The following is a 12,190-nucleotide window of genomic DNA, read 5'->3' on the forward strand; positions in this document are numbered from 1 at the left end:
TTTTTGCATCCGAGTAGCTTGTCTTAGCAAGTTTGCCACATGCATTTCTGAAATCACGTCTAGCTGTGTAAGAAGGTCTCCATATTCATATTTCACTACTTGGGTAGCTATTTGCGTCTTTGACATCTGACCCAGATGCAGGCTCACTTCCCAGTACAGGGGACTGTATGTTCTGAAACACGTTTACCAAATATAGATGAATATGTCTGCAAAAGTTGGGAAATGATCCTATCACATATCTTACTTTTCGTTTACTGAAAGAAGCAACTTACTGATTTTTCAGTTTTATGAAACTTTGGCATGTTGTTAGAGTTTAACTGCATTTCATTATTACAATGTAAATATCAAAAAGTTAATTTTGTGTTTGGTGCACCTGCTGGGACAGCTGATGGCTGAATACACGAAGTTAAATTACATTTCCTGCCATGAACCAAAAAAAAGGCAAACCAGAGTGAAACCGGACATTCCAGACTGGAATCAGATAATTGGTCATGTTCACTGCTAAACATGGACCTCATTTTAATTTTGATTGTTTTATAAACAAGTCAAGTAAAATTACTTAGTTGGGACCCATGCATTTCTATAAATACAATACCTACTGCCCCCTAGTGTTAATTAATTGAATTACTTACGAATAAGGAAGCAGTTTGGATAGAGATTAAAAATATTTTGCTCTTGTACTTGTATTTATGCTGTATACAAGTATTTAAACCATCATTACGTTCTCTCGGATTCTTCAGGATAAATATTTCAAAACACAAACCTAATGAATGAACTGCATCCCCTCGTTGAATTGTTTGAAGTGGAAATATGATGTGTCAGAAGATTGTGTTTAATTTTTATTCTCTGGGGAATGGGGTTTAAAGCCTATATGTCTACGGAAAATACCCCCCCCCCCCGCCCGCAGTTTTCTTTTCTTTTTGATAATTTGTTTTGACCTGTACACTTGCAGGCTATCTGAAAATATGACATATGTCATAATATTCCCTGCCTTCACTACGCTAAACTTCCTTGAGACGCAAATACTGAAAAAGTGTTTGTAAGAGATGCGTGAGAAAAGCATTTGGCCAGTGCGCTTTGCATTTTAATCAGACGGGAAGCAGGAAATGATGTCACTTGGTAACAAACAGGATGCTGTGATTATAACACAATGAAAATGCTTGGCTGTGTGATTGAAACCCAGAGGCCAAAATATGGGCCAGTATGGGGAAAACACACAGCTGCCGGCACGAGACAGGTTGCAACTCTGCGAGCAAAAGCTGCAGGCATGGTATGACGACGCAGCCTTTCGAACGACGGCTTTTAGGAATGTTCGGGGTTCACCTTTGACCACACGGCTGTTCCCAGCTCTAAAGCCTAGGCCTGTTTTTTTCTAGAACCAAATTCTGCTGTTGAGAACTGATTATTAGTCTGCCCATTATTAATTGATTTACAAGAGAGATTGAAGTAAGGTGAAAATCAACTCTGAAAGCCTTGTATTATCTTGTTGTGTTTGACTGAATAATATCCAATTCCCATTGTCTGGAATGTGTGCAAACTTGGAGACCGATCTTGTGTTTTATCTTAGCGACTTGCTCTGGTAACTGTGTGTGTGTGTGTGTGTGTGTGTGGGGGGGGGGGGGGTGGGGGGGTCTTGGCTCTGATTCCTTTAAAGTTAGAAGCAAATCAGCACATTTGAACCACTGAGAGCCCCTCCCCCAACCCCCCTATGCCACGTTCCACCTGCCTCAAGCTACCAGACGGCCACGTTATAAACAAACCGAACCGCATCAAGAAGAAATCGAAGGGAATTGGAGACTCCTGTCCAGTAAAACCCCAGTCCTGCGTGAGCCAAGTCAGCCTATCATGCAGCAGCTGGAAGGTTTGCTGTTTAATCATATATTATGACAAAAACACGTTTTTAGTACAGAAAGAAGATGTTACACAATTAGTATGGCAGAGTGGGCTTTAGATGGAGGATGCTTCAATATTCTTGGAGTAAAGGGACACCCTGAATGAATTAACCTAAAATTAATTAAACTCAGAGGCCCATCTGTGCCCCCAGCATTCTGGGTCATCGTCGGAGAGCCTTTTTTAAAGCAACTTAGCGGGGTTTTCGGAGGGACCGCTGGGTCATTCTGTCGGATTTCACCCTGAATGGAGGCCGGGGCTTGGCGGCAGGTTCCTCTTGCGTCTCTGAGGCTCCGTTCTGCTCGTGCTCGGGTGCGGGGGGCACATATGCTCGCTTTCATAGAAGTGTGTGTGTGTGTGTGTGTGTGTGTGTGTAGCGGGGGGGGGGGGGGGGGGTCACACCCTTTTGCATCTGCCCGCCTTTGTTAAGTAGCTGCTTTTCTCTTCTCTCTCCTCCCATCGTTTGCTCTTTACTTGTTTTTGTTTCAGAATTCCAGCTTAGGGGCTTCGTTTCCATGGAGACGGATTAAATTTCAAGCCAATTAAAAGTACATGAACGTGAAGGGGTGAGGGGGCGGGGTTTAAGGGGTGGGGATTCTTTTCAGTAATTAAGTGGTGACGTTGCCAAGTGTGGGGGGGGCCATGCAGACGAGGACTGACATCGCCCCAAAAGTCCTTATTTCTGTTCTGAAAGCACAAGATCCTCCCAGTAAACAGAAGCCTACTTTTAATTACCTTTTTGTTTGTTTGGGGGGGGGGGGGCCTGCTAATTACTACATTAAATGAGGTTTTTCCCCTCTACATATGGTGCAGCGTCGCAAAAAATCCTGGAGACCTTTAATTCCACCTCTCTTCAGAAAAAAAGAACGATTATATCATCTGAAACACACACAAAAAATATATTTAAAAAACTTTTTTGTTCGTGACGCTTCTATACGTTGCGAGAGAGGTACCATTGTAGAATGCCTTCTGCTATGCTTTCCTACGCAATTAAATGAAAAGGATTTAGCTAATTTTACTTTATACATTTTAATATATTATTCCTTATATTCCAACGTCTTTTGCCTGTTTCCAACAAGTACAATACTGACCACCAATGACTGAGAGCACATGGATTTTACACGACAAATACTACCACTCTATGTATATGCGATTATTACAAGTTACAAGGTCACAGGAAATCCAGATGTAGCTGATTTTTGTCGTTTTTTTTTTTGTAGGATTATCGGCTGTAACTGAAAAGACCTACAGAATTCCAAAGGCTAGACAAAGTGCTAGGATTTCTGGTATTCCGTCCTTCTCTAACATTTAATGAGGCCAGGAAACAACTATGTACCAGGTATGTTTTCATTGATAAAAAAAAAAACAAAAACAAAAAAATAAATTCATATTTTGTGAACATCAAATGAAACACAGTTTTAAAAGGAACAGCTTGTACACTTCAGACATTTTCTGTTTATAAATATACATTATATACAAAATAATCTTATAAAACATAGAAAGATCAGTGCTTCATAATATTTAAATTAACTAGTGAAATTCTAATCTTAAAAAATAACATTATTGGTTCAGTAATTTCAATACTAATTATAGGCAGTCCTTGGTACGATAGTCACTTCTTTTAGTTTTTATTGTATGGGCAATTTTGCATAATTATAAAAAGTAGTGGGTTGTACTTTTCCTTGGGTCCCACTGGCACAGCACTTTGGGTCTCCGTCCTTTGTTTTTCCACCCTAAATCCCATTCAATTTCCAAAGGAAAATATCTCTCCCCCCCCCCCTTCTCTGTAGTGCAAAAAACCCAAGAAGGTTAGGGCACAAATTCAGTGCTTCAAACCCATTTTAAGGCTTTGTGATATGGGCTGCATACAATCTTTATCAGAGCTTGGAAAGTGTTTTTGTTTAAAAAAAACAAAATTGAAATGCCAGTCATTTTGCAGATTTGACAATTCTCAGTCATTCTTATGAGCAACGAACCGTCACCTGTACTTATTTTTATCATCCCCCCCCCCCCCACCCCCAGAAAGAATTATGTAGAGTTCTTTATTTGGAGAAATCTACTTTTTTTTTAGTTTCTTGCATAGCACACAGCCTGGGAAGAATCCTGGAAGTAGCTGGCCCCTCCCACTTATCTGTTGGCTGTTTGTTGATTGGTCAATGATTATCGCCACAATGCCGAGGGTCTTTTTATCCGAGGCAAACCCTTCCTCCGTCCTTTAGCCGTCTGCCCACATATTTACAGTTCTGCTGTCTCTCTCAAAAAGGTGTGCTCGTATCGAAGTTCCGCCATGGCTCCAGAGGGTGGCGCACACACACACACACACACACACACATGCTCACTCAGGCACATGCACACACACACACACACACACACACACACACGCTGCCCTACTGGTGAAACATCCAAGATGCACATGCATGTGCTTCTGAGATTCCCTCCACAGTTCAGTAACTCTTATACATTCAGACACTTGACAAAAGTAGAAATCCTATTGCAATCACAGAGCAGACTCCCACTCTCTCCAGTTATCAAGTTTTCAAGAGCAGCAATTTACATTTAAATAAATCCCAGTCTCTTCTTAAGTTCTGTAAACAGTCTGGAAGATATTCCTCCTTGATTTTAATTTTTTTTTTAGGTTATCTTCCACAGTTTATACCTGCAAACAAAAAGGCGGTTTAGGATTAGAGAAGAGCGAGAAAAACACAGTAATCGGCTTTTTAGCAAAATACAAGAGAACGGCAAAAACATGCTGGTTATCTATCTTTTTTACAGCATGCTGTCTTATTCCTGTTTAGCTTGGCATGGCAACATGTCTCCCTTTATTCCCATTAGCTTTCAGAGTTTCAACACTGAACTGTGCCAAATAACATGGAAACCAGCTTAGATTTTTTTGTTTTTTAAGTAACTCAAACATACAGCTAATTTTAAGTCAGCCAAGCCAATACATTTTCAGCAAAATAGGACGCCCAGTTACTTCAAGATGTTCTGCTTGGATTAACAAACTCAGCTCAACATGTTCAGAGTGGTTTTATATCAAAATACAAGCTGTGATATTATTATCGTGGAATCATCGTTTTCGGCAGAAACCGATACTGAATATTGATTTCAGGAATTAGAAAGTGTAAACACCTTTTCAAAGGAGTAATCAAAACTTTACCTCAGTCGCTATGACACACTCGTTCCGCTCTTCTGCTATTACATATACGGACTGGTACATGGAATCTCTTGGGGAACATATCGTTGATATCCTACACTCTGGCTTTTCACTGTAAACACAGAGAGAGCACAAGGTTACTCAGGAACACAGGCCGACAGAGGGGAGCGGGCTGGGCAGGGTAGTAAGTGTTAGCTGAACCTGCATCGCTCTGTTCTGCGGTTTGGATTGAGGAGTCCCGAGTGCCCACCTGGGGTGAGGCTCAACTAGGGACCTTAGCTATGGATCACTTAAGTCCCTGAGCAGAAACTGTGGTTTCTCTAACGTGTAACTCTGACGGTTGTGTTAGAATCATCTCCCGGAAGTGCGAAATGAACAGAAATTCAGGCGCATTGCTAAAGTCACGGCAGATGGGAATACATACGGTGGTAATGTATGAAAGCTGCAAAATAAATACAGGATCATGTCTTTTGTCATTTCTAAGTGGCTGATTTTGTCGCCCAGGAACTGTGCATTATGGGAGTCGGGGAGACACTTCCCGCGAATTACCTGTACATTCTACTCAACGGTGTTTTCTCTTCGGGGCACTTTTCGTAACTGTGAGTCCTGTCATCCTGCGACATGTCGTCCTTGTATTCCTTGGAGGATTTGTAGTCCAAGTGGTAGTTATTGTGTTTGTAGTTGGACTTCTCCAGGCCACAATCTACTTCCAGGTCCACCTTCTTGTTGGTGTTCTTCAGCTGCGAGGCTGAGATAAGGTTGTCCTTCTGGAAGTCGGACAGGTTGTTCATGGCGTCCCTGTCAGGCCCGTCCCGGCCTCGTTGGTGCTGCACGTGTCGCAAGACGACCACCACCATGCAGAGCAGCACCAGCAGAACCACCAGGCCCATGCCGAGGGACACGGCTGCCCACTGGTAGGTGTCACTCGGCTTCTCCTGCTGGGTGGGGCTCGGGGCGGACGGCACCAGCGGCTGGTAATTCTGGCAGAGGTTGCCGAAATAGCTGGTTGCACAGGTGCACACGAATGGCCTGCCATGACCACCGGAGCACGTCCCACCATTCAGGCAGGGCTGCAGGATGCACTCGTCGGCCGGACGGTCGCAGTTGTGTCCTGAGAAGCCGGGGGCGCAGATGCAGCTATAGTCATTGACGCGGTCCATGCAGGTTCCGCCGTTGGCACAGGGGCTTGCCGCACACTCGTTGATGTTGATCTCACAGTGTTGACCCGTGAAACCGGCCCGGCAGCTGCAGAACCTCAGGTTGCCGATGATGTAGCACTGCCCACCTACATCGGGAAGATCGACTCCATTGGACGATGCGCTCTGGCCAGACCCGCCCACCACAGATGTCATTTCTCAAAACCCAAATCACGACATTAAATTTGAGTGAGCTATTTGCTAATTACACCCACCCGTTATGAGCTGTACTGCATACGGTGTCGCAATTATAGGCCCGTCAAGAACATATTAAATGATATGCGGGAAAATGATTGAAATTTAAACCGAAACAGAAGTTGTGACGTTGCATAATCTGGAGCCAAATTAGTGATTAATGAGCCATATGCCAGTTTATGGCACAGCTGCAGGATTTCAGACAGATTTTTGATGCGTCATGCAGAGCAGCATGCGACACTTCACACTACATTGCTCTGACTGTTTGCTGTACTCTTCTGGGAAGTCAGTGCCCGTTTCACCTTGCAGGCATATATTAGACTGTCTTGTGTGGAGAGAGGAATGTGGAATGTACCATTTGCACAGGGGAGGGATGTGCACATGTCGACTTTCTTCTCGCAGTTGAGTCCCGTGAAGCCGCGGGGGCACTCGCAGGTGTAGCTGCGGCCGTTGTCCTTCTCGTGGCACTTCCCGTTGTGGAAGCAGGGGGAGTCGGCACATGTCAGGAGGCTGTGCTCGCAGTGTGGCCCCTCGAAGCCTTGCAGACACACACAGTGGTATCCGCTCTCCAAGTCCTATGCGCAACAAGACGTGGGGGGTGAATGAACATTTTGGGAAAAGGGGGACCGGCTCTCGGCCGAGCTGTCTGAGGTGACTCGCTGGGGACAGATCCCAGATCCCAGATCCCAGATCCTTACAACGGGGTGGGGGGTCAAAGAAGTCAACCGACCCACGTTTCTTCACAATGGCGGAAAAGGTCTTGCACAGATTATCGAAAAACAAAAACAGGAAATGCCGCTCGCACAGGCATCGTGGGAAAAAAGGGGGCCTTACCATGCACCTCCCTCCGTTGCGACAGGGCTGGCTGTCGCATTCCTTGACCTCCAGCTCGCAGTTGACCCCAGTGAAGCCCGGCTGACAGGTACAGGTGTAGCTTCCCTGGCCCGTGTTCATGCAAGTTGCCCCATTCCGGCACGGCTTGTGGTGGGTGCAATAGTTCAGATCTGTGTGGGCACAGGCGGGATGCGTCAACTGACATGCAATTTGTCATCCTGCTCACTCGCAGCTGTTTATCGCCGACTGCTAAAACACAGCTCTGTGTGAGACTGCAATAGTGCCTCACCCTGGTCACAGAAGAGTCCGCCCCAGCCCTCCTCGCAGTTGCACTGGTTCGGCAGTTGGCAGGTTCCGTGCTTGCAGGCTGGGTATGGCTTACATTGATCACAGAATGCTCCCTGCCAACCATCCCTGCACCTGTAAGGGTAAAGCAGAATGCCGCATGTTTACCAAGAGACCCCTCCTTCAGGAAGCCCCCCCTCCTCACCCCAAGCTAACAGACACCGCCCACACCACTACTTACAAACACACTGTGCCCCCCCCCCCCTCCCAACACCTGACACAGGTGTAGAAACTGGCAGGTGCTGGTCTGACAGCCCAATTATGAGTCCTTGTCTCAGTTGAAACCATTGTCTACATTAAACACTGGTAACAGGCACATTTAAAACTCTGAAGCAGCACAAAGGTTATATTTTCGCAGAGTTTATCCTATAACTATGTCAAATCCGCCATAGGAATCTAAAAAACATAATACATGGTATTATGAATTAAACTGGATGGGAAATGACCAGACAGTGAAATCTGTACAATCTGCACCCAGAGAAGTGGGTCATTTCCCCTTAATTAGCTGGAGTGAAAATGAAAGCTGTAGACATCGCTAGTTCCCGTCCCATCAACTTACACGCACTCCCCTGGCTTGGAGCAGTTGCCCTTCCCTTTGCTACATCCCTCCAGACAGATCGCTGCAACACAGAGAGATAACGAGTCACAAACTTTGCTTGCAAACACACATTTTCATATTTAATATAGATATTGATAGGGACTCCCACACATAAAGGTTTGCTTAGATTATATTTGTACACACTAAAAATTCTATACAAAGAATTTATGGGGCGATTATGGACGATTCTCTTCTGCACTGGCCCTATCTCTGTTAAGACCTTGTGTTTGATGGAACATTGATTTGTGCGGGTTAACGGCTGGCGAGGCTGAAGCAGATGCTCGCCGTCAGGCGCGGACAGCTGCCTCCATTGTCGTGTTTGCAGCTGCTACCGCGCAGTGACATCACAATGGGGAGCGCGATTGAGTGGCGCACGGGGGACAATGACGCCGCGATTAACCCGCCGCGTGCCGCCCTCCCCCATGGGGACGCCGGTGTGGGATTAGGCTGGCCGGCACGCGCCCAGGCAGAGTGAGAGAAACCAGACTCGCGGCTGCGCCCGGGTGGCTCCCCGGCACGCTATTCCTAATTAACACGAAGGGGCGGCGCCGCTCGCGCAAGCTCTCGTGGCCGTGCACCTACCGCGAAGATGCGCCTGTCTGCGTTCAGGATTTGGGAGGTTTACTGCCCGATTGTTTTGGAAGAAAGGCGACATATAACACGTGGTTGCGGTTGTTGGCATTTCAACATATTTCAAGATATTGCCCTTCATTTCTGTTTACAAAATCGATCTAATTTAATGCATATTGTAGCGTAATGTATTCCATACCACCTTAGACGGATCTTATACTGTATTTAGGTAATTGTATTGTTTTATGGAAACGCATATACAAATTTGCTTATGGCACAAGACTGTCCAGCTTAAATAATTTGTCTAGATATGATACACTTTCTGCTGTGCTTGTATATGAATAGCGGTCGCACTTCACCTTGCTCTCTTTTTGAACACAATTCTGCATCTGCATCTGTGTCAGCTAAGCCAGCACAGTTACTTGTACCGTGCAGATGCAGGGTTTACACATTAAAGAGATCCGTTACAAATTAACACCACTGAGATGCGTAACCAAGGGCAAAAATACAACACTGTTGAATTCAGAAATTAAAAGAAACGTGTAGTTTTTTTTAAAAAGCAAACCCAAGTTATTTCAGGCCAGTAGATCATTTTCTCCGATTGCTTACGTTGTTCGCAGTATTCTCCCTTCCAGCCAGGGAGACAGGATATTTGCCCATCAGGGTCGCAGGTGTAGTGGCCAAAATGGTCGTCCCTGGGTGCGCATTTTTTGGAACAACTTTCGCCGTAGTAATTTTCATTGCAGATGAACCGGTAAGAATACCTTAGCTCCGTCTGCTTGAAGTTCTGTACATCAGGAGACCACTCATCCCCTACTTCCAACTTTTTTTGGATGGCAAAAGAGCTAATCAATAATTCGGGGTTGTTTGTGTCTGCAAGGAACAAGAGAGGGGAAAGCAGAACCACCATGAAAAGCTGTCCAAATAAAATACAAATTTTATCAAAACAACGTATTTTCTATCAACGTTAAATAAAAGGCACTGGGAGAGGCTTTACTTTGTTCTTGCTCATATTTAAATAACAGATGGTAACTCGGTTGAACAGCGGTTTTCGTCATGTGTGTTATCAAAAGCGAGTAAGCCTTTCAAGTGCAGAGTACTACGAATGAAATTTCCTCTTCCCTCGTGTCAGCAAAACATTCTCAAGCTATTATTCCCCTTCCAAAGGGCGGAACAGAAAAAGGTGTAAAATACAGGAAAAGGCAGTCAGAAGGTTTTGGCAAGGTTTAAATATTCTCACCAAAGACCAGCACTCGTTCCCACGCCAAAAATAACTCGGAGGAAGCGCAATTGTGTTGGTGTATAAGAATGAAAAAATTGTTTTGTAGCACGTAACAAAGCCAAGCATACCTTGTATTTGGATACATGCACAATTATAATAAATTATAGTGAAAAATACTCTAACATAAAATTACTATTAGAGAGTATGTTTGTAAAATAAACATTTGTTCACACATAATAAACACACAATTTGTAAATTGCTGTGAGCGGGAACAAGGAGACATGTCTCCCTCTGGTGGTTAAATGGGGACTTACTCACCTGCAGGTAGATCCGCCGAGGGAGAATACCAGGCTTCAATAATTAAAGAAAATGACCCCTAAGGACATAACATAAATTATTCGTATGACTACAGATGTAAAAAACTTCAAAACCACAAGTGGCATCAGTACAAATATCCTAAAATACTATGGTGCGAATTCAGCTTTAATATTCTTCGCTGCCACACAATTCATTCTGCTTAGTCAAATAATACATTCTTTATTCAGCAGCGTTAAAACATTGCTAACATTAACATGCGTATTTACAGAAGAAAACAGGTGCTTTAAATTGCTATATTAAGTCAACTCTGAATTCAATGCATGTTTTTGCAAAAAGCATCTTACCGGCCATCCAAAGTTGAACGGCATTCGAATTGGTTTGCTGAAACTGCTGCTTTGCCTGACGCTAAACGAGTTCGTGCCCAGGACGGGAGTAATGACGCTGCCGAAGATACAGTCACCTGGAGACACCACCGTTTGGTAGTTTTTCAAGCAAATTCGGAAAAAAGTCCTGCAGTCTGGTTTGCACGCTGTCCCATTTACTAGCAGTCCATTATTATTCTTGAAATCGTGCAGGTCGAGCTCGAATATTCCGGATCCCCAGACCTTTAAAATACAAAAATATTTGAAATACTGCATGACACATAATTTCTGAACGACAATCTAGACATTTACATTGCTAAATAACTTAAAGCTTCCCCGGATCCATGCATGAACAGCACACAGCATAACCGTTTACCTGCGTTGAAATCGTTAAGCTAAGTGCGAAGGTAAAGGTGAACAGAGCTGCCATCCTTTCTGTTTCTCCTGGGCAGCCACTCGTCTCCTCAAAATACCGCTTTCCCGTCACAAGTCTCCTATTCCAAATAGTCACGTTGGAACGTAAAACGGCAAAAAAAAGAAAATATATATCCTTCTTGAAGATCAGCACAAGATCCCCCCGTTGCAGAGACTCCAAACACTCCAGACGTAGCTCTTAAAATTCCTGGTCATCCAACGGTATATTATAAAGATCAGTATCCACAGTTTGGCCCCGCGCGTCTCCTGCTTGGCTTCACCTTCTATACAGTCCACCGTGTTATTTGGTTTCGTAGCGCGTCCTAGTCTGCCTTGTGTTCTGTTTTTGAAAAAGACACACGTTTTGAAGCGACAGTATCGTGCAGTAGAGACGGTAACCTACTGCCAGGGCTTACTATTCCTAAATGAAGACTGCTGTCCGCCTCCTTCAGTTTATATACTTGATCCTGCTGTAGCTCATTATATAAACTGTCCATCAGTAAACACCGCCCCTCTCCATCCACCACCCTCCCCCACCACCACCATTTCCAACAACACTCATATCCAGATTTAATACCCCACCGCAACGCTGACCACCAAAGGAGACAGACCGATTATCAAAAGCCCAGCATCTGTTGATATATTTTGAGCGTTTACGCCATGGAACAGAACGTATAGATTTTTTTTGTATCAATTAACTGAGCATATTTTATTTTATTTACCAACTATTTAATGTTATGCTTGTAACGCGGGATAACAGGCGTAAAATCATATGTCTCAAATGGCAACCAGCGATACGCAAAGACATTGGGAACTGGCAAAGTTAATTAGTGCTACAGTACATCTTTCCAGATTTATATTATATTATTTGAAGCTAATTTTCTCAGCGTACAAATTCATATTTCATAGATTTTTATAGGACATTGTTTTGTTTGGCGGATTTAGAATGAGGACATTGGGGTACTTGAATAAATGATTTATTATGCAATACATTTTTTCGGAAATAAGCATACTGTTTTGAATCTTATTCTTCATTTACAAATACAATGCAATTAAAGGCTGGTATACAATAAAATGGTTTTACAAAGAGAA

At 44.0% G+C, this 12,190-nt stretch overlaps 1 protein-coding gene across 1 annotated transcript; it reads right to left on the bottom strand.

The window, feature by feature from the left end:
- Positions 1 to 2,324: 2,324 nt before the first annotated feature.
- On the bottom strand, positions 2,325 to 11,519 carry LOC125707464 (delta-like protein 4). The gene is made up of 11 exons (XM_048974620.1): positions 11,061 to 11,519; positions 10,667 to 10,927; positions 10,323 to 10,380; positions 9,392 to 9,655; positions 8,174 to 8,234; positions 7,559 to 7,689; positions 7,270 to 7,439; positions 6,791 to 7,010; positions 5,594 to 6,329; positions 5,048 to 5,156; positions 2,325 to 4,546 (listed from the first exon to the last, which is right to left on the bottom strand). The coding sequence occupies exons 1-11, from the start codon at positions 11,112 to 11,114 to the stop codon at positions 4,541 to 4,543; spliced, it is 2,070 nt and encodes a 689-aa protein (XP_048830577.1). The 5' UTR covers positions 11,115 to 11,519; the 3' UTR covers positions 2,325 to 4,540.
- Positions 11,520 to 12,190: the final 671 nt, after the last annotated feature.

This window comes from Brienomyrus brachyistius, chromosome 14, assembly GCF_023856365.1.
Source record: "Brienomyrus brachyistius isolate T26 chromosome 14, BBRACH_0.4, whole genome shotgun sequence".
Lineage (NCBI taxonomy): Eukaryota > Metazoa > Chordata > Actinopteri > Osteoglossiformes > Mormyridae > Brienomyrus > Brienomyrus brachyistius.

What these genes read in the sequence shown, in the direction of transcription:
- LOC125707464 (XM_048974620.1), bottom strand. Translation starts at nt 11,114, where the DNA reads ATGGCAGCTCTGTTCACCTTTACCTTCGCACTTAGCTTAACGATTTCA. An exon ending in TCCAAGCCAGGGGAGTGCGT is followed by an intron (nt 7,690 to 8,173) that starts GTAAGTTGATGG and finishes TTACCCTTACAG; the next exon opens with GTGCAGGGATGGTTGGCAGG. An exon ending in ATCCCTCCCCTGTGCAAATG is followed by an intron (nt 6,330 to 6,790) that starts GTACATTCCACA and finishes TTCCCGATGTAG; the next exon opens with GTGGGCAGTGCTACATCATC.